General features: G+C 38.2%; 1 protein-coding gene across 4 annotated transcripts in view; it reads right to left on the bottom strand.

The window, feature by feature from the left end:
• The window catches only part of LOC308248036 (nuclear body protein SP140-like protein), a 36,580-nt gene that overhangs the window by 5,858 nt on the left and 11,039 nt on the right, over positions 1-19,683 (bottom strand). Inside the window, exons 6-11 of one of the 4 annotated variants that reach the window (XM_080667964.1) lie at positions 18,419-18,568; positions 16,108-16,191; positions 12,368-12,421; positions 5,147-5,251; positions 3,193-3,332; positions 1,965-2,012 (exon numbers count right to left, since the gene is read on the bottom strand). In XM_080667964.1, the coding sequence (XP_080524090.1) occupies positions 1,965-2,012; positions 3,193-3,332; positions 5,147-5,251; positions 12,368-12,421; positions 16,108-16,191; positions 18,419-18,568 (581 nt within the window). The remainder of the gene's footprint in view (positions 1-1,964; positions 2,013-3,192; positions 3,333-5,146; positions 5,252-12,367; positions 12,422-16,107; positions 16,192-18,418; positions 18,569-19,683) is intronic. The other 3 variants (XM_080667965.1, XM_080667966.1, XM_080667967.1) reach the window with 3 other exon arrangements.

The following is a 19,683-nucleotide window of genomic DNA, read 5'->3' as shown; positions in this document are numbered from 1 at the left end:
TCTTCACCATGGGTAGTATGACATGACCATCTATCATTCAGGGTTCTGGGAACCATAAAGTACCACATAGATAACTCTACCACCTCCTGTAGCTCTTCTGGGACACCACCCAAAAGTTACAATGAATTCAATGCCCTTGATACTACAATTCCTCTTCCAGAAGGCTATCTTCAACTCCCTGTGATCAAAATCCCAAGATGGCACCTGACTGACTTTTCACAGAAAGCTGACTACCAGGTTCTACACGAACATTGCTTTAGTGTAAGCCTAAAATCCCCTTCCTCCAGTAGTTAATCTTCCATGGTAGACAATGAAGTTAAACAATCCTTAAGGTCAGGGATATTATTTTAATGTTCTTCAATGAAAATTGGGCATTTTTATGCACTCAATATTTATATGTTGAATGAGTAAATAAATGAGTATTGTTTCACTTAGGAAAAGAGATTACATGCTATCTCTTTAGTAAATATTAACGTAAGATAAATGATTGTTTGGTGGAGTATATCAGGTTATTTGACAACACAGAAGCTGTCACCAGAAAGTACAGGTGGTCCTCATCAGGAGACAGGAAGCTGTTGAGTGGTGCCATGAGTGACACTTAAATTTCCAGAAACCAGGAGGCTTTATCAACAAGACAAGTTCTGGGAGGCAAAGAGGATCTACAGAGGTGGTAATGGGTCCTGAGATCTGTCACTTTGGGTCATTTCTGTTCTTGATCAAGGAGACATAAAATATAGGGGCAATTGAACTTTGTTGCTGCAAAGTATTGCACCCATGAATAAGGATAGAACCTGTGCATTGGAAGTTGAGAACTAGCTCTTTTATGTACTCCATGTTGAGTAACTTTGGATACATGGAGAATGGTGGAGATACTGCTGTTTAAAGTAGTCACTGAATAGGTCAAACAACAATTTATCTTCAATAAACCCAGTGTGTAAACTGTCCCAAGGACTGGTAGTTCAAAAGAACCAGAATTTCAGTTAATATAAAGGCCTGGACTTCACATTTCTGGAAGATAAAGTCTCAGTAGCCAGCTATGTGCAACCTGTTCTAGAATTTTCACCTTTCCCTCCTTTTCAAGTTCTCATTCATGCCCAATATTAGAGAAACCATCACTTTGTCTTGAATCTACACTGCACATTATGCATTTTGTTTGTTGCCTTAATAGCCTTCTTCTATAGAGGGAGAAATCACTTTCATGGATAGACAGGTGGCCTGCACAGCCCCTGAGTAGAGCCAAAGGGGTGGTATTAAAGTAAACAATTTTCCAGGTCAGACCCTCATGTAAGACATATCAATCTCCCAAAAGCTCCCTCTCCAACAACACCATCCTCATGAAAATTGCCAGTAATTTCTGCTTGAGAAAGAATTTGGTATGTCTGTGTGTATGTTTTATAGAAGGATGGAAGATGATGTAAAAAAATCAGAAGAGAAATATGCTTTGAGTTTCCCATCTTATGAAATAGTACATAGTTTTGTATATGACCCAATATAGACTCTGTACTAGACCAGGTTCTTCTGGATGATGGTGGGCAAACTTTTGCTCCAATCAGATTTCATTAAAGTTAGAATATAATAACCTTTATGAAAAAAATCTGGGTTGAGTTAAAGATGAGCCTGTGACATCATTAAAAATGTCTTTATGTATTCCATATGTATGTTTGCTTTTACAACTTGGAGTCCCTGACAACATCTGCAACTATAGCTAAAACTTAGCTTTGAGATGGCTCCTTGTTATTCTCATCTCAAATGGTTTACCATTCAAAATTGACCTTGCATACAACCTAATGTTCAATGGAACAAATCTGAAGGCACTTGCAAAATAAATAACTTAATTAAATGAAATAAAGGCAGGGGAGAGGAGAAGAGGAAGCAATGTTAAATACACAACTGAGAAACCATAAAAAGATGCTGTACATATAATATTAATTATGTAATAAGCACTTGTATAAAGTAATAATCACCTTTTTTATCTTGCCATATATTCTTGGAGGTTTAGGTAGAAGTTCTTCCTGAAAGATAAAAGATCCAAGCATATAGTTAGCCTGTGTTTATGTTTTGTGAGTCTGGCATTGCAACCTTCTCCCAAATATTTCTACTTGATGTCCCACTGTCAGCTCAAACCAAGGCATCTAAATGAGACACCATCTCACTCTACTCACCTGTTCTTCTTCTAGAAAGAAGATTAACTACTGGAAGAAGGGGATTCTAGGCTTACACAATCAATGGTACCCAGAAAATCATCTTCAGAATCCTTTTCCTTGCTCTTGTGCTTTCCCCCTAAGTTTTAAGAGCTTTTTATTCATAATCTCTTTGACACCTCTCACCTCCTTTCTATTTCCACGAGTGCCACTCAAGCTTAAGTCCTCACACCAGCGCTATTCAGTCATTACACATGTATTCCATACTTACAGGGTATAAGACACTCTGAACAATGTTGGTCCCACAAAGATGTATAAAACTAGAGGGATCTAGGAGAATAAGGGATTGCATGGAAGGATAAGTATAAAACTGTGATAAGGGCCTTAATAGTGGGGTCAGGGGGCCCAGAGAAGGGATGACAAGGCAGGTCAGTCAGGGAATATTCAGAGAGGGTAACATTGGAGCTGAGCATTGTAGTTTGACTATAGGTTTCTTGGGCTGAAAGACAGTGAAATCATTTCTAGGCCCCATGTTGTCTGAGATACTATTTTAAACATGTCACTTCCCACCTCAGGAGACCTTCCTGGTACTGCATTGTTTATGCTATACATTTAAACTCCTTAGACTTCCATTAAATCCTTCCACAAACAACCCCTATTGATGGATTATGCTGTATCACACACAATCTATCTACCTCAATCCACAGAGCCACATTAGTCATGGTTCTGGTTTTCACACCATTCTTTCTCTGGAGTGCCTTCTGACCACTTGTTTGGCCATAGACTGTCTCCTTTCTTTCAGTGCCTAAAGTTGTCCGCAAGCACCTGAGTCAGAATGACCTTTCCCTCCTCCAGGATCCTGCATCTACCTCAACAGAGCCTCTTTGACAAATCAATGTGCTGTCATGTACTATGTTATGAGTGTGGGACAAGCATAATGTCAGGGCTTGGGGCGTTAGCTGTCAGTCAACATATATTTGCCAGGCAAAGAAGTGACCTATCTTAGAGTGCAACCAGGAAAATCACTTCCAAGTTCCTGTCACTAGAATACCTCCATCAGCCATTTTAGGGTTCTTCCATTGCAGTGCACGCAGTTTTTCCAGTTACGGGTTTTGTAGCCTCCTTTAAGTTCAAATTCATGTAGAGTGAACCAATTTCCATCCTGGCTTCTTATACACTTCACCGTGGATCCTGTAAGACCAGGGTAAGTTGAATCTGAAACCTCTTTGTCCTCAGAGCTCAGACACTGGCTTCCCACTACATTGCATCTGAAGCCACCCAATTTGGGTTCAAGATCACTAGCAGAAAAGTCTGGCCTCACTTTTCATACTTGAGAATCCCCAAACCCAGCCTGCGAGTCCCTTCCCAGGGGATTTCTTGCTTTGGATTGAAATCTCAAGTCCTGGTCCTGTTGCTCACAATGGCTTCAAAGCAACATCTGTGTCCTGTATTACAGCAATTTTCTTCCAGTTCATTGGCTTTATTGAGCAAATTCTTTTCTATCCCTGAAATCATGGGTAGCTGACTTTAAAATAATATGAAATATTTTTCAGTGGAAAATTTAACTTATATATAAAAGATAGTGTTACACTTAACAACAGTATTCATTAGAGAAAAGGAAGTCAAAACCTCATTGAGATATTACATCACACCCACTTGGATGGTGGTAATGAAAAAGACCGACAATAGGAAGTATTGGTGAGAATGCAGAGAAATTGGAGCCCTCAGATTTCACTGGTGAGAATATAAACTGGTGTATTACTGTGGAAAATAGTTTGTTTTTTCCTCAACAAGTTCAACATGGAATTGCCATGTATCCTGCAATCCCATTCCAGAGTATATAGCAAAAATAATTAAAAATAAATGTTCACCAAAAACTTGACACAAAACAGCATTATTAATGATAGCTAAAGAGTGAGAAAACCCAAACTTTAGATAAACGCAATATTGTATATACATACCATGGACTATTATAGTATTTGACAATAAAAAAATTAAATATACTACATGTGGTACTATATGTATGAACCTTGAATACATCATGCTGTGTGAAAGAACAGTCACAGAAAAGCACATGTCACATGAGTCTATTCATATGAAATGCTTAGAATAGGCCAGTTTATAGATCATAAAACAGATTAGTGGTTGCTCAGGGCTGGGTAGTGGGGTGAGGCAGAATGGGTATTGACTACTGAGAGACATGGTGTTTCCTTTAGTGGGGAACAAAAAGGTTCTAAAATTAGATTGTGATGATGGTTTTATAATCTTGTGAATAAGCCAAACAAACAAAAAACTCAACAGTGAATTCTATACTCTAAGCGGTGAATTATATGATATGTGACTTATAGCTCAGTAAAGCTATTTAAAAATAGTTATGATGCAAACATTTATTTATATTAATTGTTCACAAAGGACTATTAATAATAATCTGATATGAAGTTTGTCATAATAGACAATTATTGGAAAGCTTTATGTTAAAAATCACAACACATTTTATAGTCAATATGTAAATTAACTCTCAAAGTCACACCACAAGGTGGTTTTTTAATTATTATCCTTTTCTTAGATGAGAAGTTTCAGGCTCAGAGAGGTCCCATTCTTTACTCAGTCACTCTTTGCAGAGTTGAAGCTGGGACTCACATTTTTCTGATTCTAAATTTTGTGAACTTCTCACTACATTAAACACCTATCCTGATGATGATTTCCAGAAGGGGTATAGGATATAAAGGTGGAGACTGATTCAAAGTAAAATATGCAATATTTTCCATCCACAGACTGACATTTCTGCACTACTCTTTGGTTCCTTGGGCATCCTCATGGACACTTCCATGTGGATGTGAGAACTTATGCACCATTTCTTAAAGTGTAAAAATATCATCTTGGGGATCCCACCTCTTCTCAAGACAAAACTGGGGTCCAAATTCCTAGAATGATCAGGGTATTCCATTAGTTTTTGTGATTCCCTCACATAGCGGTTGCAGATTAAAGTAAACCTTGAAACCTACCTCGTTCAAATTTTCTCTTAATTAACATGCCCTTCATCTCCCTACAGGTCACAGGAAGTATTTCAGCATCAAAATCCACAGTTCCATCTATGTGCTTTCTTATCCCTGAAAGAGAAGTTTCTTCATTGTGTCTCATTTTAAAATTACACACATAAAACGTCCTCCCATGCTGAGGTTGTTTCTATAAAAACAGAGGTTCTTAGGACATTTTATTTCACAAATCCCCAGAGTTTCTAAGTTTTTCTTTCAATGGTATTTTTGTTGCATAATGAAAGATGTCCATCTTCATCTCACTTCTCAAACCTCATACAATTAGAATGCTTAAGCAGAGATAGGCTTCAATAAAACTGTCTTAACTCCCAATTCAGTCAGCCCCCTTGATTCTTACATGACAATGAAACATACAGCTGCTGTCATGTTCTGCTGGAAGCTCTCCAGCTATGCTATTCACTGCAGTTAGGTAGTTGGAGACAAAGTCAAAGACTGTACATGCTGCTCCTGTTTGAGCTCTGACTCGGTGGCAGAGAGGATAATGATGGGTAACCTAATGGAGATGATGTCTACTTGGTATTTGTGTTCTCTTGCTTTACCTCATTTTTTCTCCTCATCAGCTTTCTCCAAAGCTGAAAGAGGAACTCAGGAAACTCTAGAACAATCTTCAAATTGCATGGCTAACTGGACTATTGCTGTCTGACAATGGTGTGCCCTTTATCAAAAGCTACTTCCAATGCTCTGATCATCTAACTCAGCCGTGGGCAAACTACAGCCCTCGGGCTGGATCTGGCCTGTTCGGCTGTTCTATCCGGCCCGTGGAGCCGAAAGAGCGGAGGGTTCCCTTGCTCTCCCCTCCGCTCCTTCACCAGCAGCAGTGTTAACATGGCAACGTCGGGGAAACAGCCGCAGCTCCTTCTTCTGAAATCCGCCCATTCAGTAGAAGGAACAACCTCTCAATCTTCCAGAGGCTCCTTGTAATGCCCGCGGACGCGTCCCCCGACATCACCCTGGGAATGCGTAGACACGTTATTGTGGTGATGTAGGGAGACACGCCCCTGGAGAGCACAGTATCAGAGCATTAGCTAAAAAGGAGACCAACAACACTGTTCCCACTGAAGTTGTTGTTTTAAAGACCAAAAACCTTTCAACCCAGTCTACATTGCCATCTACATCTACGTCCCGGGCATAATTTGGAAGTTGCACTAAAGAAAATGTTTAATTTACTGTTTACACATTTTGTTCTTTTCTATTTGTTTTAGTTTTAAAGTATTTTATTATATTTAAGTTTAATTTGAAAGGCTTTTGTACCTTTCCTTTGTTAGGCAATTTTATTTTGCCTTTGCCATCTTCAATATAAGGTATGTTATTGTGCTATGATTCCTCCATTTTTTGAAGTTTCAAATTATAATAATTAGTGTTTACATTCTTCTTGTTAAAATGTTTGAAATGAATAAAACTATTGAAATAAAAAAAAAAGACCGTACCCTTTTATGTAATGATGTTTACTTTGAATTTATATTAGTTCACACAAACACTCTATCCATGCTTTTGTTCCGGCCCTCTGGTCCAGTTTAAGAACCCATTGTGGCCCTCGAGTCAAAAAGTTTGCCCACCCCTGATCTAACTCTATGACCTCATATCCTCCTGTCCACACACTTCTCTATTATGGCTCTTTGGTCACTGAAGGCTGTTGTCTCCAAGGAAGGCAGAAAGGGATCAGCTCCTTCTTGCATTGTGATTAGGACAAAAGTGATTGGGGATTAATGGCATTGTATTAGATCAATTCTGAAAATCTGAGTTCTGTTCTGTTGGTAAGGATGCTTCATTCTTTCCCATGCTTCGAAGTGCCTAGAGGATTTGTTTATATTGTTTGGAAATGCCTTTGCCCTGCGTGTATCTGACCCTTTTCTGCATGAAAAGTCTGAGTGACAAATGATTATTAGAGAGAAAGATGAAGTTGCAGACAGTGGAATGGTACACACAGAGTTTTTAGCAGTGAAGGAAGAGCAAAGATCCAGGCACCTGAGGAGGAAACACGTAGGAAGTATGGGAGATAGAGAGGCATAATTATATCTGGGTTTCACAACTGCCCTGAGTCTTCCTTCCAGAAGGAAATCACCCTAATCTAGCTCTTCAGTGTAGAGTGCAGACACAGATCCACGAATACAGGAAAAGGCATATAAAGGGCATTTCAACTTATGAAGAAAAAGGTGGTTAAATGGATTAACCATTTTACCTACTTTCAAATATTCTAGAACCAAATATAAAGTCTTTAAAACCTTTAGGTGGAAAATATTTGTATAAATTTTATATAAAGCCATAAAGGAAAACCCTGACATATTTAGCTATCTAAAATTTTCAAACTTCTCTAGGAAAAAATATACAATTAAAAACCTAAAAAATTAACATTAAATGAGACAAAATATTAACATTATACATTTGCAAAATTTAACATGTAATATATTAATATACCTATTCTTGGACAGTATGACGAACATAACAGCAACACTGGTAAGACAGATACCAGGCATTTCTAGAAGAGCAACAAATGACCAATAACCAGTGAAAAGTGCTCAAAAACTTGTAGTAATGCAAATTAAAACAGGAATGAGATAAAAGTATTTACAGTAAAATTGGCAAAATGTGTGCTTGATATACTGATTAAAATAAGGGAAATGTGACCAAGTAGGATTTATCCCGGGGATGCAAGGATGGTACAATATCCGCAAATCAATAAATGTGATACATCATATAAACAAATTGAGAGATAAAAATCACATAGTCATATCAATTGATGCAGAAAAAGCATTTGACAAAATCCAACACCCTTTCTTGATAAAAACTCTCAGCAAGGTGGGAATAGAAGGATCATATCCTAACATAATAAAAGCCATATATGACAAACCCACAGCCAACATCATACTCAATGGACAAAAACTAAAACCATTTTCCCTAAGAACAGGAACAAGACAGGGATGCCCACTCTCACCACTTCTGTTTGACATCGTACTGGAAGTACTAGCCATTGCTATCAGACAAGAAGAAGAAATTAAAGGCATCCAAATTGGAAAAGAAGAAGTAAAACTGTCCTTATTCACAGATGACATGATATTGTACATAGAAAACCCTAAAGACTCCATCCAAAAATTATTAGTCTTAATAAATGAATTCGTCAATGTAGCAGTATACAAAATTAATGCCAAGAAATCTATGGCATTTCTTTACACCAATAGTGAATTTATAGAAAGAGAGACTAAAAAAGCAATCCCATTTACCATTGCACCAAAAAAATTAAGATACCTAGGAATAAACTTAACTAAGGACGTAAAAGACCTATATGCAAAAAACTACAGGACACTGAAAAAAGAGATAGAGGAAGACATAAATAGATGGAAGAACATACCGAGTTCATGGATTGGTAGAATCAACATCATCAAAATGTCCATACTATCCAAAGAAATCTATAGATTCAATGCAATCCCCATTAAAATACCAATGGCATATTTCACAGACCTAGAAAGAACTCTCCAAAAATTCATCTGGAATAAAAAAAGATCCCGAATAGCCGCAGCAATCCTGAGAAAGAACAAAGTAGGTGGGATCTCAATACCAGATATCAAGCTGTATTACAAAGCCACTGTTCTTAAAACAGCCTGGTACTGGCATAAGAACAGATATATAGATCAATGGAATAGAATAGAGAACCCAGAAATTGACCTAAACCACTATGCCCAATTAATATTTGACAAAGGAGGCATGAACATAAAATGGAGTAAAGACAGTCTCTTCAACAAATGGTGTTGGGAAAATTGGACAGATACATGCAAAAAAAATGAAACTAGACCACCAACTTACACCATACATAAAAATAAACTCAAAATGGATAAAGGACTTAAACATAAGACGGGAAACCATAAAAATATTAGAGGAATCCATAGGCAGCGAAATCTCAGCCATATGCCAAAGCAATTTCTTCACTGATACTGCTCCTAGGGCAATGGAAACTAAAGAGAAAATAAACAAATGGGACTACATCAAAATAAAAAGCTTTTGCACAGCAAAAGAAACCATCAACAAAACAACAAGAAAGCCCACTGTATGGGAGAACATATTTGCCAATGTCACCACCAATAAGGGTTTAATCTCCAACATTTACAGGAAACTCATACAACTTAATGAAAGGAAGATAAACAATCCAATCAAAAAATGGGCAACGGACCTAAATAGATACTTTTTGAAGGAGGACAGAAGGAAGGCCAAGAGACATATGAATACATGCTCAAAGTCACTAATCATCAGAGTTGCAAATCAAAACGACAATGCAGTATCATCTCACACCTGTCAGAATGGCTATCATCAATAAATCAACAAACAACAAGTGTTGGCGAGGATGCGGAGAAAAAGAAACTCTTTTGCACTGCTGGTGGGAATGTAGACTGGTGCAGCCACTGTAGAGAACAGTATGGAGTTTCCTCAAAAAACAAAAAATGGAACTCCCATTTAACCTTGCGATCCCACTTCTAGGAATATACCTCAAGAAGCTAGAAACATCAATCAGAAAGGATATATGCACCCCTATGTTCATAGCAGCACAATTCACTATAGCTAAGATTTGTAAACAGCCTAAGGGCCCATCAGCAGATGAGTGGATTAAAAAAACTGTGGTACATCTGCACAATGGAATACTATGCTGTGGTAAAAAAGAAGGAATTCTTACCATTTGCAAAAGCATGGATGGAACTGGAGAGCATTATACTAAGTGAAATAGGCCAGTCAGAGAAAGATAAATACCATATGATCTCACTCATTTATGGAATATAATGAACAACATAAACTGATGAACAGGGAGAGATCCAGAGACAGAGAAGCTTCGATCAGACTGTCAAAGCTCAGAGGGAAGGTAGGGGAGGGTGGGGGCAAGGAGGAGAGATCAACCAAAGGACTTGTATGCATGCATATAAGCCTAAACAATGGACACAAACACCAGGGGGGTGAGGGGATGATTGGTGGGGAGTTGATGGAGGGATGAGGACACATATGTAATACCTTAATGAATAAATTAAAAAATAAGGGAAATGTAACAGTATGAATAGATTAACTCAGATAAGTAATATAATTCTAAATATGTTAATACATGGGAAGGAAAAATCTGGAAAGATACCCAACAAAGTCTATAAAATTCATAGATTTTAAAATTAAAAAGCAACAAAAACATGAGCATTAAAAAATATATAAATTGCTGATTCGAAAGATGTAAAGTAATCATATAAAGGTAAAATATTCTTTCTCTTTTTTTTTAATCCTATGAAAGGTGGTAGTTCTCTGTTGTGGTTGTAATAAATTCCCCAAAACTTTGTAACCTAAAGCAACACAGGTTTTTATCTTATAATTCTAAAGGTCTGAATTTCTGAATTAAGTTTCACTGGCCTCACATCAAGGTGCCCACAGGGCTTTGTTCTTTTCTGGAGGCTATAGTAAGAAAGAATCCTTTTTTTTTTTTTTTTTAGCTTTTCCAGCTCTAAGTGCTGCACACATTTCTTGACTCATTGCCTTCTGCTTTCATCTTCAAACACAGCCACATTACATCTCTGATTATTATTCCATAGACACAAATCTGCACAGCAGGAGAGTTTTTCTGATTTTAAGCATCTACATGATTTGTCTGGGGCCACCCAGATTATCCAGATAATGGCACCATTTCATTACCTTAATCACATTTTCAAACTCTCTTTCACCATGTAAAGAGACAGATTAGAGGCTCCAGGGACTAGACATGGACATCTCTGTTTCTGTTGGTATAAAATTCTCAAGAACCTTATAGGTCTCCCATGTATGTCATGGGGATTTGCTCCATTAGACAAGAGGCTCCTCCACAGATGTTTCCAATATAATCACATATCTATATTTTAGTTCAGCTGAGATGGCTGAGGAGATCTATGAGTTACATGCTTAGTCTCATCAAAGAACCTTTCTGTGACTAAATATTCTGATCTTTCGCTGCTTCCGAGGCTCTAGCAAAAAGTTGTCCAGCCACACTCTTGGTCATTCTACAGAGCACACTTAACCTGACAGAGAATCTCAATTTTAGCATCTTTTGGTAGTCTGTGTAAGATAAGACAATCCAAATCATCAAGTCCTGATTTCTTTTTGTTGAGCAGTTCTCCTCTCCTCAGTTTATTTTGTTCTCACATTTTACTTTAAGCAGCAAAAAAGAAACCAGCTTCATCTTCATCACCTAGAAACCTCCTTAGTGTATATCCAGAAAGTTCTGCTTTCCATATATCTGCAGGACAGGATTTTGCTCCACTTTCTGTCACTATATAATAAGACTCCTCTTCCTCACGTTTCCAAAAACATATTCTTTATTCCCTTCTGCGCCCTCACCAGTCACACCTTTAACCTCCATGTTTGTACATACTTGTGCTGTTCAGGATGACTTATGAATTCTCTGAGACAACATAGATGTTCTCCTCCATGTCTTTTTTCCTTCAGAGTCCTCCCTGGGTCTTCAGTATCCACATTTCTACAAACTGCTCAAGGCTAGGCTTTTTTTTATTTTAATCATTCTACTTAAAATTCTTCTAGCCTCTACCCACTGCCCAAAGCCATTGCCACATTTTTAGAAATGTTTTATAGCCACAACCCACTTTTAATAACCAAAGTCTATATTATTTTCATATTGCTGCCATAACAATTTACTATAAATAGTGGGCTTAAACAACACAAATTCATATCTTACAATTAATGTCCATTAGAATTATGACATGGCCTCACTGGGCTAAAATCCAGTTTGTAACAGGCTTTCATTCCTTTCTGGAGGCTGTAGGGGCCAATCTGTTTCCTTGATTTTTCTGCTTCTTAAGGTCACCCACATATCCTATTCCCTTCTTCGATCTTCAGAGCCAGCAATATTGCATCTCTCTGACCATTCTTCCATAGTCACTATCCTCTCTCCATAGCCAAGAAAGGTTCTCCACATTTTAAGGATTAGGAGAATATATTGAGGTGACCCAGAGAATCCAGGATAATCTCTCTCATTTTAAGGTCCCTAAGTTAAATTAAATCTGCAAGGTCCACTTGCCATGTAAGATAACAGATTGCAGGTTCCAGGGATTAGGGCATGGACATCCTAGAGACGCCATCGTTCTACCTACCACAATATTATAAATCATAATAATGATGAAACCCTGGTACATCAAACGCAAGCAAAATCTTATTCACTCTTACTTTTTTTCTTCTCGGCTTTTTCTAAAGTAGATTTGTTTCCAAGATCCACAGTAACTAAAAAGAAGAAGAAGAAAAAGGTAGTAATGAGAAAATAAAATAAATAAATAAAATTTGCAGATCTTAGCATGATTTATAGTGCAGAAGGCTTGAGTTTATAAGGATGTTTCATTTCTTGATTCTCTTTTTCTTCTAAAGAAACTAAAAACCTTCTGAATTGAGAAGGAGGGATCCAGGAGTGTCTTCCTTTATTTCTCAATAGGACTTTGAAAAACACCTTAGTATTTCAGTTTATGAGGGATAGGAACAGACCTGGTCTTAAGATCCTGTCCAGGTCTTAAGATTTTTATGAATGTCAGAGTCCTCTCATCTGGGTCCTCAAAGAACAGTGGGACTATTTTATCCTTTTATTGGCATAAAAATGCACTTGCATTGCTCTTGTGCCATTGACCTTTTATACCAATTAGCTCAGCCCACGAAATGCAAAATGTTTACTGTGTGTCACTAAAATCTCAACACATTATCTTATTATTTTAAAGAAAAAACAAAAATATTTGAACAAAGCTTGTGTAACAAAGAAAGATACTTGTTACCTTTGCTTGTAGGTCTTTTCAGGTTGCCTCCACTAAATAGATTTGTTTTCAATGTCCACAGGATTTGGGAGTAAAGGAAAACACAGCCTTAACTAAAAGAGTTGTGAATCTTCTACAGTTATCTGGCCTAACATTTTGGTTGTTGTAAACATAAATAGATACCTTTTTTTCAAAAATGTTTAAATATCACTATATATGCCAATGTTATGTTGGGGGTCATCTGTCAAAGACTATAAATGGATTTAATAATAATAGCCAGAAGCTTTTCCTTCTATCAATAATTAGAGAATAATTAAAGTCTATGGAATTCTGAACAGGTTTGTGACAAATTTGATCAATAGCCGACTCTCCCACTTTCTCTGCTCTGTACAGAATAGGTGGTGAGTAGGTGGACATCCCCATGTGATCCAGCACTTTGGGGGATTTCATGTCTAAGAACATGGAGTAAGACACACTGCCATTCACTAAAGCCATCTTGTTAAGCCTCAATTTATAGTGATTTCTTTCTTTGTAGTTTTATTTATTTTATTTTTATTGAATTTATTGAGGTACCATTAGTGAAATTATACAGGTCTCAGGTGTACAGGGTTACTGCGCATCATCTGTATATTGTGTGTTCACCACCCCAAATCAAGTCTCCTTCCTTCACCATTCCCTCCCCCTTAACCCTCTTGTACCTCCCCTACTCCATCTTCCTGCTGTTAGTCACCATACTGCTGTCTGTGTCTAGGTATGAGAGGCTTTTTTCTTTGCTTAATTTCTTTACCCTTATCACTCAGTTCCTCAACCCCAACTTCCATCTGACTGCTCTATGTCTGTTCTCCAAATCTATGAGTCAGTTTTTATTTTGTTTGTTAGTTTATTTTGTTCTTTGCAGTTTTCATTTGGGCGCATGAGGGGTCCTGCCTGGGTCTCCATTTTACTTTCCAAGTGAATTTATAAATGACCCTAAAACATTATCTCCAGTTTCCTCCACTGTTAATGCTGGGATAAGCTAGTTACCCTATCTCCCTGTGAAATTTTTGTGTGAAAACAAAATGAACTTGTATTCACAAAAGCCCTGTGAAAAATAAAAATGTAAGTCAATAGTTTAAGTATCACTTAAGTTTGAGAGTAGTTGGTCTAAACCATTTTTTCCATTAGTAATTAATGTTAGCACAAATTATTCTTTGAAGATGATCTAAGTTTTGCAGTAATGACAATATTATCAACAGATAGTGAAATACTGTGCTCACTCACTATGCTCTGTAGAATATGAACACTTTAGCATTAATAGATATGACAGTGCATAGTAAAAATGGCTGTTACTTACTAGTGTATTATTGCTACATTTTCAATGTTAATTGAATATGTTTATACAATCAAACAACCACTTATAATGCCTCTTGCTTCCTTATAATTTTCCAATAGGATTGAAAAAGTTAAATGCTTAAAATTGTATCCAAGAAGTAATGAATCAATGCATATAGAGAACTTCAGAAAAAATATTCATCCTGAAAACAGAGCTCTGGATTTAGACTCTGGATATTTGTCCAGAAATATAATCTTATCTGATACAATCTAGAGTTATGAACAGGTGGCTTCTTGGGTCTCGCCTCCTTTGCTTGATTCTAAGTGTTCTAGTTTATTGATCATTGAACAAGGAATAGGATTTTTTAGGTGTCTCAGTATGAGGCCAAGGAATCGATGGAGCATGGAATTCCCTAATCCAACTTGAAAAATCATTAAAACCCATGTATATCATGGCCTGCACACAGGCCACCTGGTCCATCCCTTTAAGTCACCTGCCTTGTAGGTTAGTGATGCTCCCATTCCCTATTCCCAGAGCAGAAAGTCACTGGCAAAGAGCACCTGTGCTCTATTTGAATCTTACCTTCTTTCACTTCTCTCTCTTCTACCTCTTACCCCTTCTATTGTCATTTCACACTTCCTTCACCTGCTGTTTCTTTGTGGGGAGACCTTGGAAATCTTGTGTTAAGAAGCATGTTGGTAGAGAGCCACTTCTACCCCCTGGTGCTCCTTGAAATAATCTTCTCTTGTGTTTGAGCGGTAGACCTATTTTGGGACCACCTTTCAGAACACTTTGCCTACACTAAGCCACAAGTCAGAATGTACACTCTCTAAAAACGAAAGGAAACTTATATTTTACATTAATAAATATAGAAAACGTTTAGAACAAAAATATTATTTACAATAGTGTTCTGTTGTAACATCAAGACAAGGTAATATCTTTTTTTTTGGGGGGGGGGGTCATTTCCTAGTGGGTTTTCCTAAATAGACATGTTTCTAATATACTCTGAGAAAGAAGGAAGGGAAAATCAATCACCACTTTGTGCACTAAAGAGCTGCAGAGCTGATGACCACTCATGCTACACATAGGATTGAGGAAACAACATTTTGATAACCATGTTGAGCTCCAGCTTTACAAAGGAAATAACACGGAATCCAGGAAACTGGTCTTTTCTTTTCCCTTTATCTTCATGAGACTTTGTGGAAGACCTTGAAACATTTATGTGATTTTGTTTTCTCATTTAGAAACAAGAGTAACAATGGCCATCCTGCTCATTCCTCAGGGCTGTTGTAGAGGAAAAAGTAAGACACTATTTGCAAAGGTATTTTGAAAAGTCATCCTATATGTCATGACCTGCTGGAGAACTCTCTAAAAATCAACACTTTGGGTTTCAAAACACCTTATCCATTTCTGCTAACACAGGAGAGCTGGAGGAAGTGACCCTTGACACTGTTCAAAGTTTGTTATCAGATGGCAATATGACCTTCCAATAAAGAAATATGTAGCTTTCTCTTCTCTATAGAAGTCACTGTATAAATCCAATACTTTATAGTCATAGAATTAGTTTTAAAATAAATTCACTACTTTGCTAGCCTATTTCTACTATATAATCAATAGATGGGTGGATAGGTTGATTAACAAGACCTATGAATTGATAGTCCTCATGTTTAAAAAATATAAATATAATGATTTCTTATTAACTTGCACATCCCAAAAGTCAAGTAAAATAAACACAGAGAATGGGATTCCAAGATAAACTAGATCTGTGGTATAGGATGAACTCAGAATTGATGCTTCAGGAAACAGTAGCTCTTAATTGAGGTTCCTTCACCCCAAGCCTTGAGCTCCCACCTCCTTACCAATTTTCCTTTTCAATGCAGAGGTGGAAGCTTCGGAGGGTCCATCTCCATCAGTAAATTCAGTGAAGTCCTGACTGTTGATCACTGCACAAAGGAAAAACAACTTCTAATGTCCCAGGGTGGGGCCATGAGTCCACTGAGTGGAAAGCCCTACATGAGATCACTAGGAAGACCTAGAAGCTAAGTTAACTCAGATCCCTCTGGTCTGTGCCCGATGTGCATGACCTGCAGGTTGCTTCAGGACCTACCAAAAAGGTGGTGAAGTTCATGCACAGAGGGCAGCTTTGTATAACCTGAAGCACTTTTCTTACCCCCACTCTTGTTCTGCCTGCTATTCCAACCCCCATTCTACCTCAACTCCCATCTTCACTCTATCTCTTACCTCCACTCTTTATACCTATTATCTCCACCCTCATTCTACCTCCTTTTTTCATTCTTTCTTTGTATCATTTCAAACATGTCTGAATATTTATTGGCTAGAAAGATGGATCAGAGAGAAGTATACATACATAAAGCCTAAATTTTAAAAATGGTATCAAATTATATATTTTTAACATTTTTATTTATTAATTAATTTTATTTTTAATTTAACTTATTGGGGTGATACTGGTTCACAAAACCGTATAGGTTTCAAGTGTACAACTCAATAAAACACCATTTTCACACTGTGTCAATCATCCATCACCCCAAGTAAAGTCTTTTGGTTCAGCTCATTTTTGCTAATTATGCTGGTTTCTAAGGTATCTCTTTATACCTCTCCTTGTCTTTCCATGAATATTTTTATTAATCTCCTTTCATGAATATCTTGGCTCTCTGAAATTTTTCCTTTTTCTTTAACTCTTACCCCAGCATCTTCCTCTCTTTGAATATAGAAATATACTCTCTGATATCAATATTTACATTTACCATTTCTGTTTTTGATATTTTTTCCAATTACTGGGGACATTTTCCTGCTGAATCCCTGTATAAGGCACTTGTTCCCTCCCCTTTCTACCTCTAACCAAGATCACCAGAACTGTCTCCATGGGCCCTGATGACTTGTTCCAGACCCTTGCCTGGTACCGGGATTCACAATACACATTCTTTCAGTCAGCCTTACTTATACTATCAGATACTTGGTTATAGTCAGTCCTTGCTTGGGCTTCGCATTTAACTCCTGAATTGAAAAATGGCTTTCCTTCTTTATATGCACCGGGTCTACAGAGCAGGAATTGGTTTGGTTTCCATAGTGGAGTAGCTCTGCTCCTGGACAGAATTGTAATAAATGAAGAATTTCCTTAGCCTCCCCTAAGGGAGTGAGCACCCTCACGACAATCAACAAGCCCTTCTCCCTGTAATTCCACTGCAGGGGAAAGCTCCCCCAGCCCTGTTCTTTCTTGCTGCTCAACTCTGTCCTTTCTTTGTGCCTCTCTTTAAAAAAATGTTTTTATTGATTTTTAGAGAGATTGGTAGGGAGAGGGATAGAGAGAAACATCGATGAGAGAGGAACATCATTCATCAGCTGCCTCCTGCACACACCCCTACTGGACATGGAGCCTGCAACCTGGGCATGTGCCTGACTGGAAATGGAACTGATGACCTCTTGGTTCCTGGATTGACTCTCAACCACTGAGCCACACCAGCCAGGCTCTTTGTGCCTCTCTTGCCTTTGGATGTTTTACTTTCCGGAAGAAAGGCCTATTTTAATCTGAGTGGGTTCCAGGGCCTTTTTTTTTTTTAAATTTTGTGCACACCTTTCCTTCCTAATGGTGTTGGGAACAACCTTTTATAGCCTTCTTTGTGGTGACTTCTCACATCAGACATAGATGACCAGTCTTCATTCATTGTCCTTTATTTATTCTTGACATAATTGTCTTTGTGTCTCCCCCCATTTTTTTCTATTTATTGTTATTATTTCCCTCGGCATTTTTCTCTCTTCCTACTCGCTTTCTCTCTATTTTTGTATCAGTGTCCCCATGGCTCAGGAAGCACTGTAGCTGTGCAGGATACAAGAAGCTGCCAAGAGTAAGATCCTTCTTGCATGTGATCCCAGGTCTCCAGGCCTCACCATAGATGGGGACTTGCTACCCACCTGATTTTTCAGTTTATCCATTCTTTGTTACTAGTATGTTTTCTACTCCCTACTTTTCTTTTTCTAAATTATTCCTGTGAACCGTGAATGCCTTTTCTACATCAATTTTGTCTTTCTTTATATTTGTCTTTCTAGCATTCCAATCCTCACCAGTCTTCCCGGTGCCTTTACCCACAATACCAAGTTCCTCCACCTGCCAGTTTCCCTCCACACTCATCAAACCCAGCCACTCAGTCTTACCTGCTGTTTTAGATTGTTGGGCACATTGCTCATTTGCTTGTTGGCTTTCTAGTGCATCCCTGTTGTCACTGGTTGTACATGTTTCAGTTGCATTTATCTCTTGTGTTTCATGGAGGTGCTCTGAGGGTCCACGTTCAGGTGGGGCTGTATCTAGACCATGTTTAGATTCATAGATATTTTATTCGCTCCCTGCATCAATCAGAGTTTATCAGAAAAATACAAACTCTCTAAGCTTTTGAAGCAGAGGGGGATTTAATCCAGGGGGTTAGTTATACAGCTGATGGAAGAGCTGACAATTCCAAATGGAGGAATGCAGCAACTCGAAGAATAGTCAACAGGAAGCTATGGGAGGAACCAAGGGTGAGCTCATGTGTCAAGGTCACCAGATACGTAGAAACTGGACCATAGCTGGCCTGCTTGGTGGAATTTAGAATCATGGGAGATGTAGCTAATGCCAGAATTGCTGCCCATGAGAGTGATGGGGAAATACTATGCTTCTCCCTTGCTCCCCCACTCCACTATCTTGCTGGTATCACCCAGGTTAGGAGCTCAGCAGGAAACAGTAGCAAGGGAGATGACAAGCAAGCCCGCAGAGTCTGTGGCCAGAGATAGAGGGCAGAGCAGAGCAGGAACCCATAGGAATGAATCTCTGAGTAAACCACCCAGGACCAGCATACCCCCTTCTCCAAGGTAAGCCTCCTCTGCTCATGTTTTATTCCATTGACCCATCCCACTCTGCTCCCACCAACCTCACTAGTATATGAATAAATATTTTTCAATGCAGCTTGGATTTTTCCATATAGTACTATTTTCCTAAGCAAAGTAATTTATGTAATGATTATTTAAATATTAATTCCCACAATTTTAACATAGAACCTGGGCCCTGGTGCATGGTTTGTGCTACATCCACAGTTTCTTGGAGCCTCCTCTTGGGGGCGGGGCACAGAGCACAGTCCTTCTCTGGCCTGTGCTGGTCACAGTCAACTGTCCCAGCTGAGTCAGGCTCTTCCGCACATTTATTGGTGGTTTGCTGTTTATCATTTGGGTTATAATATCACCTCCTTCTCCTCCAAAAACCAACATCCTGCACACACACACACACACACATTGAAGCCCTTCTCTGCTCATTACTCATCCCAATTCTTTCCTCTCACCTCTCCCATTCCCATCAGCTGCTGTGGTAGATGAACTGCTAAGAATATGGATTGACGCATGTTAGATATTTTATATTCTTATTAACTTGTTTGACTAAATGTGATTTGCTA

The sequence above is a fragment of the Plecotus auritus genome (assembly GCF_963455305.1).
Source record: "Plecotus auritus genome assembly, chromosome: 5".
NCBI lineage: Eukaryota > Metazoa > Chordata > Mammalia > Chiroptera > Vespertilionidae > Plecotus > Plecotus auritus.
This window is presented reverse-complemented; position numbering and strand designations above follow the sequence as displayed.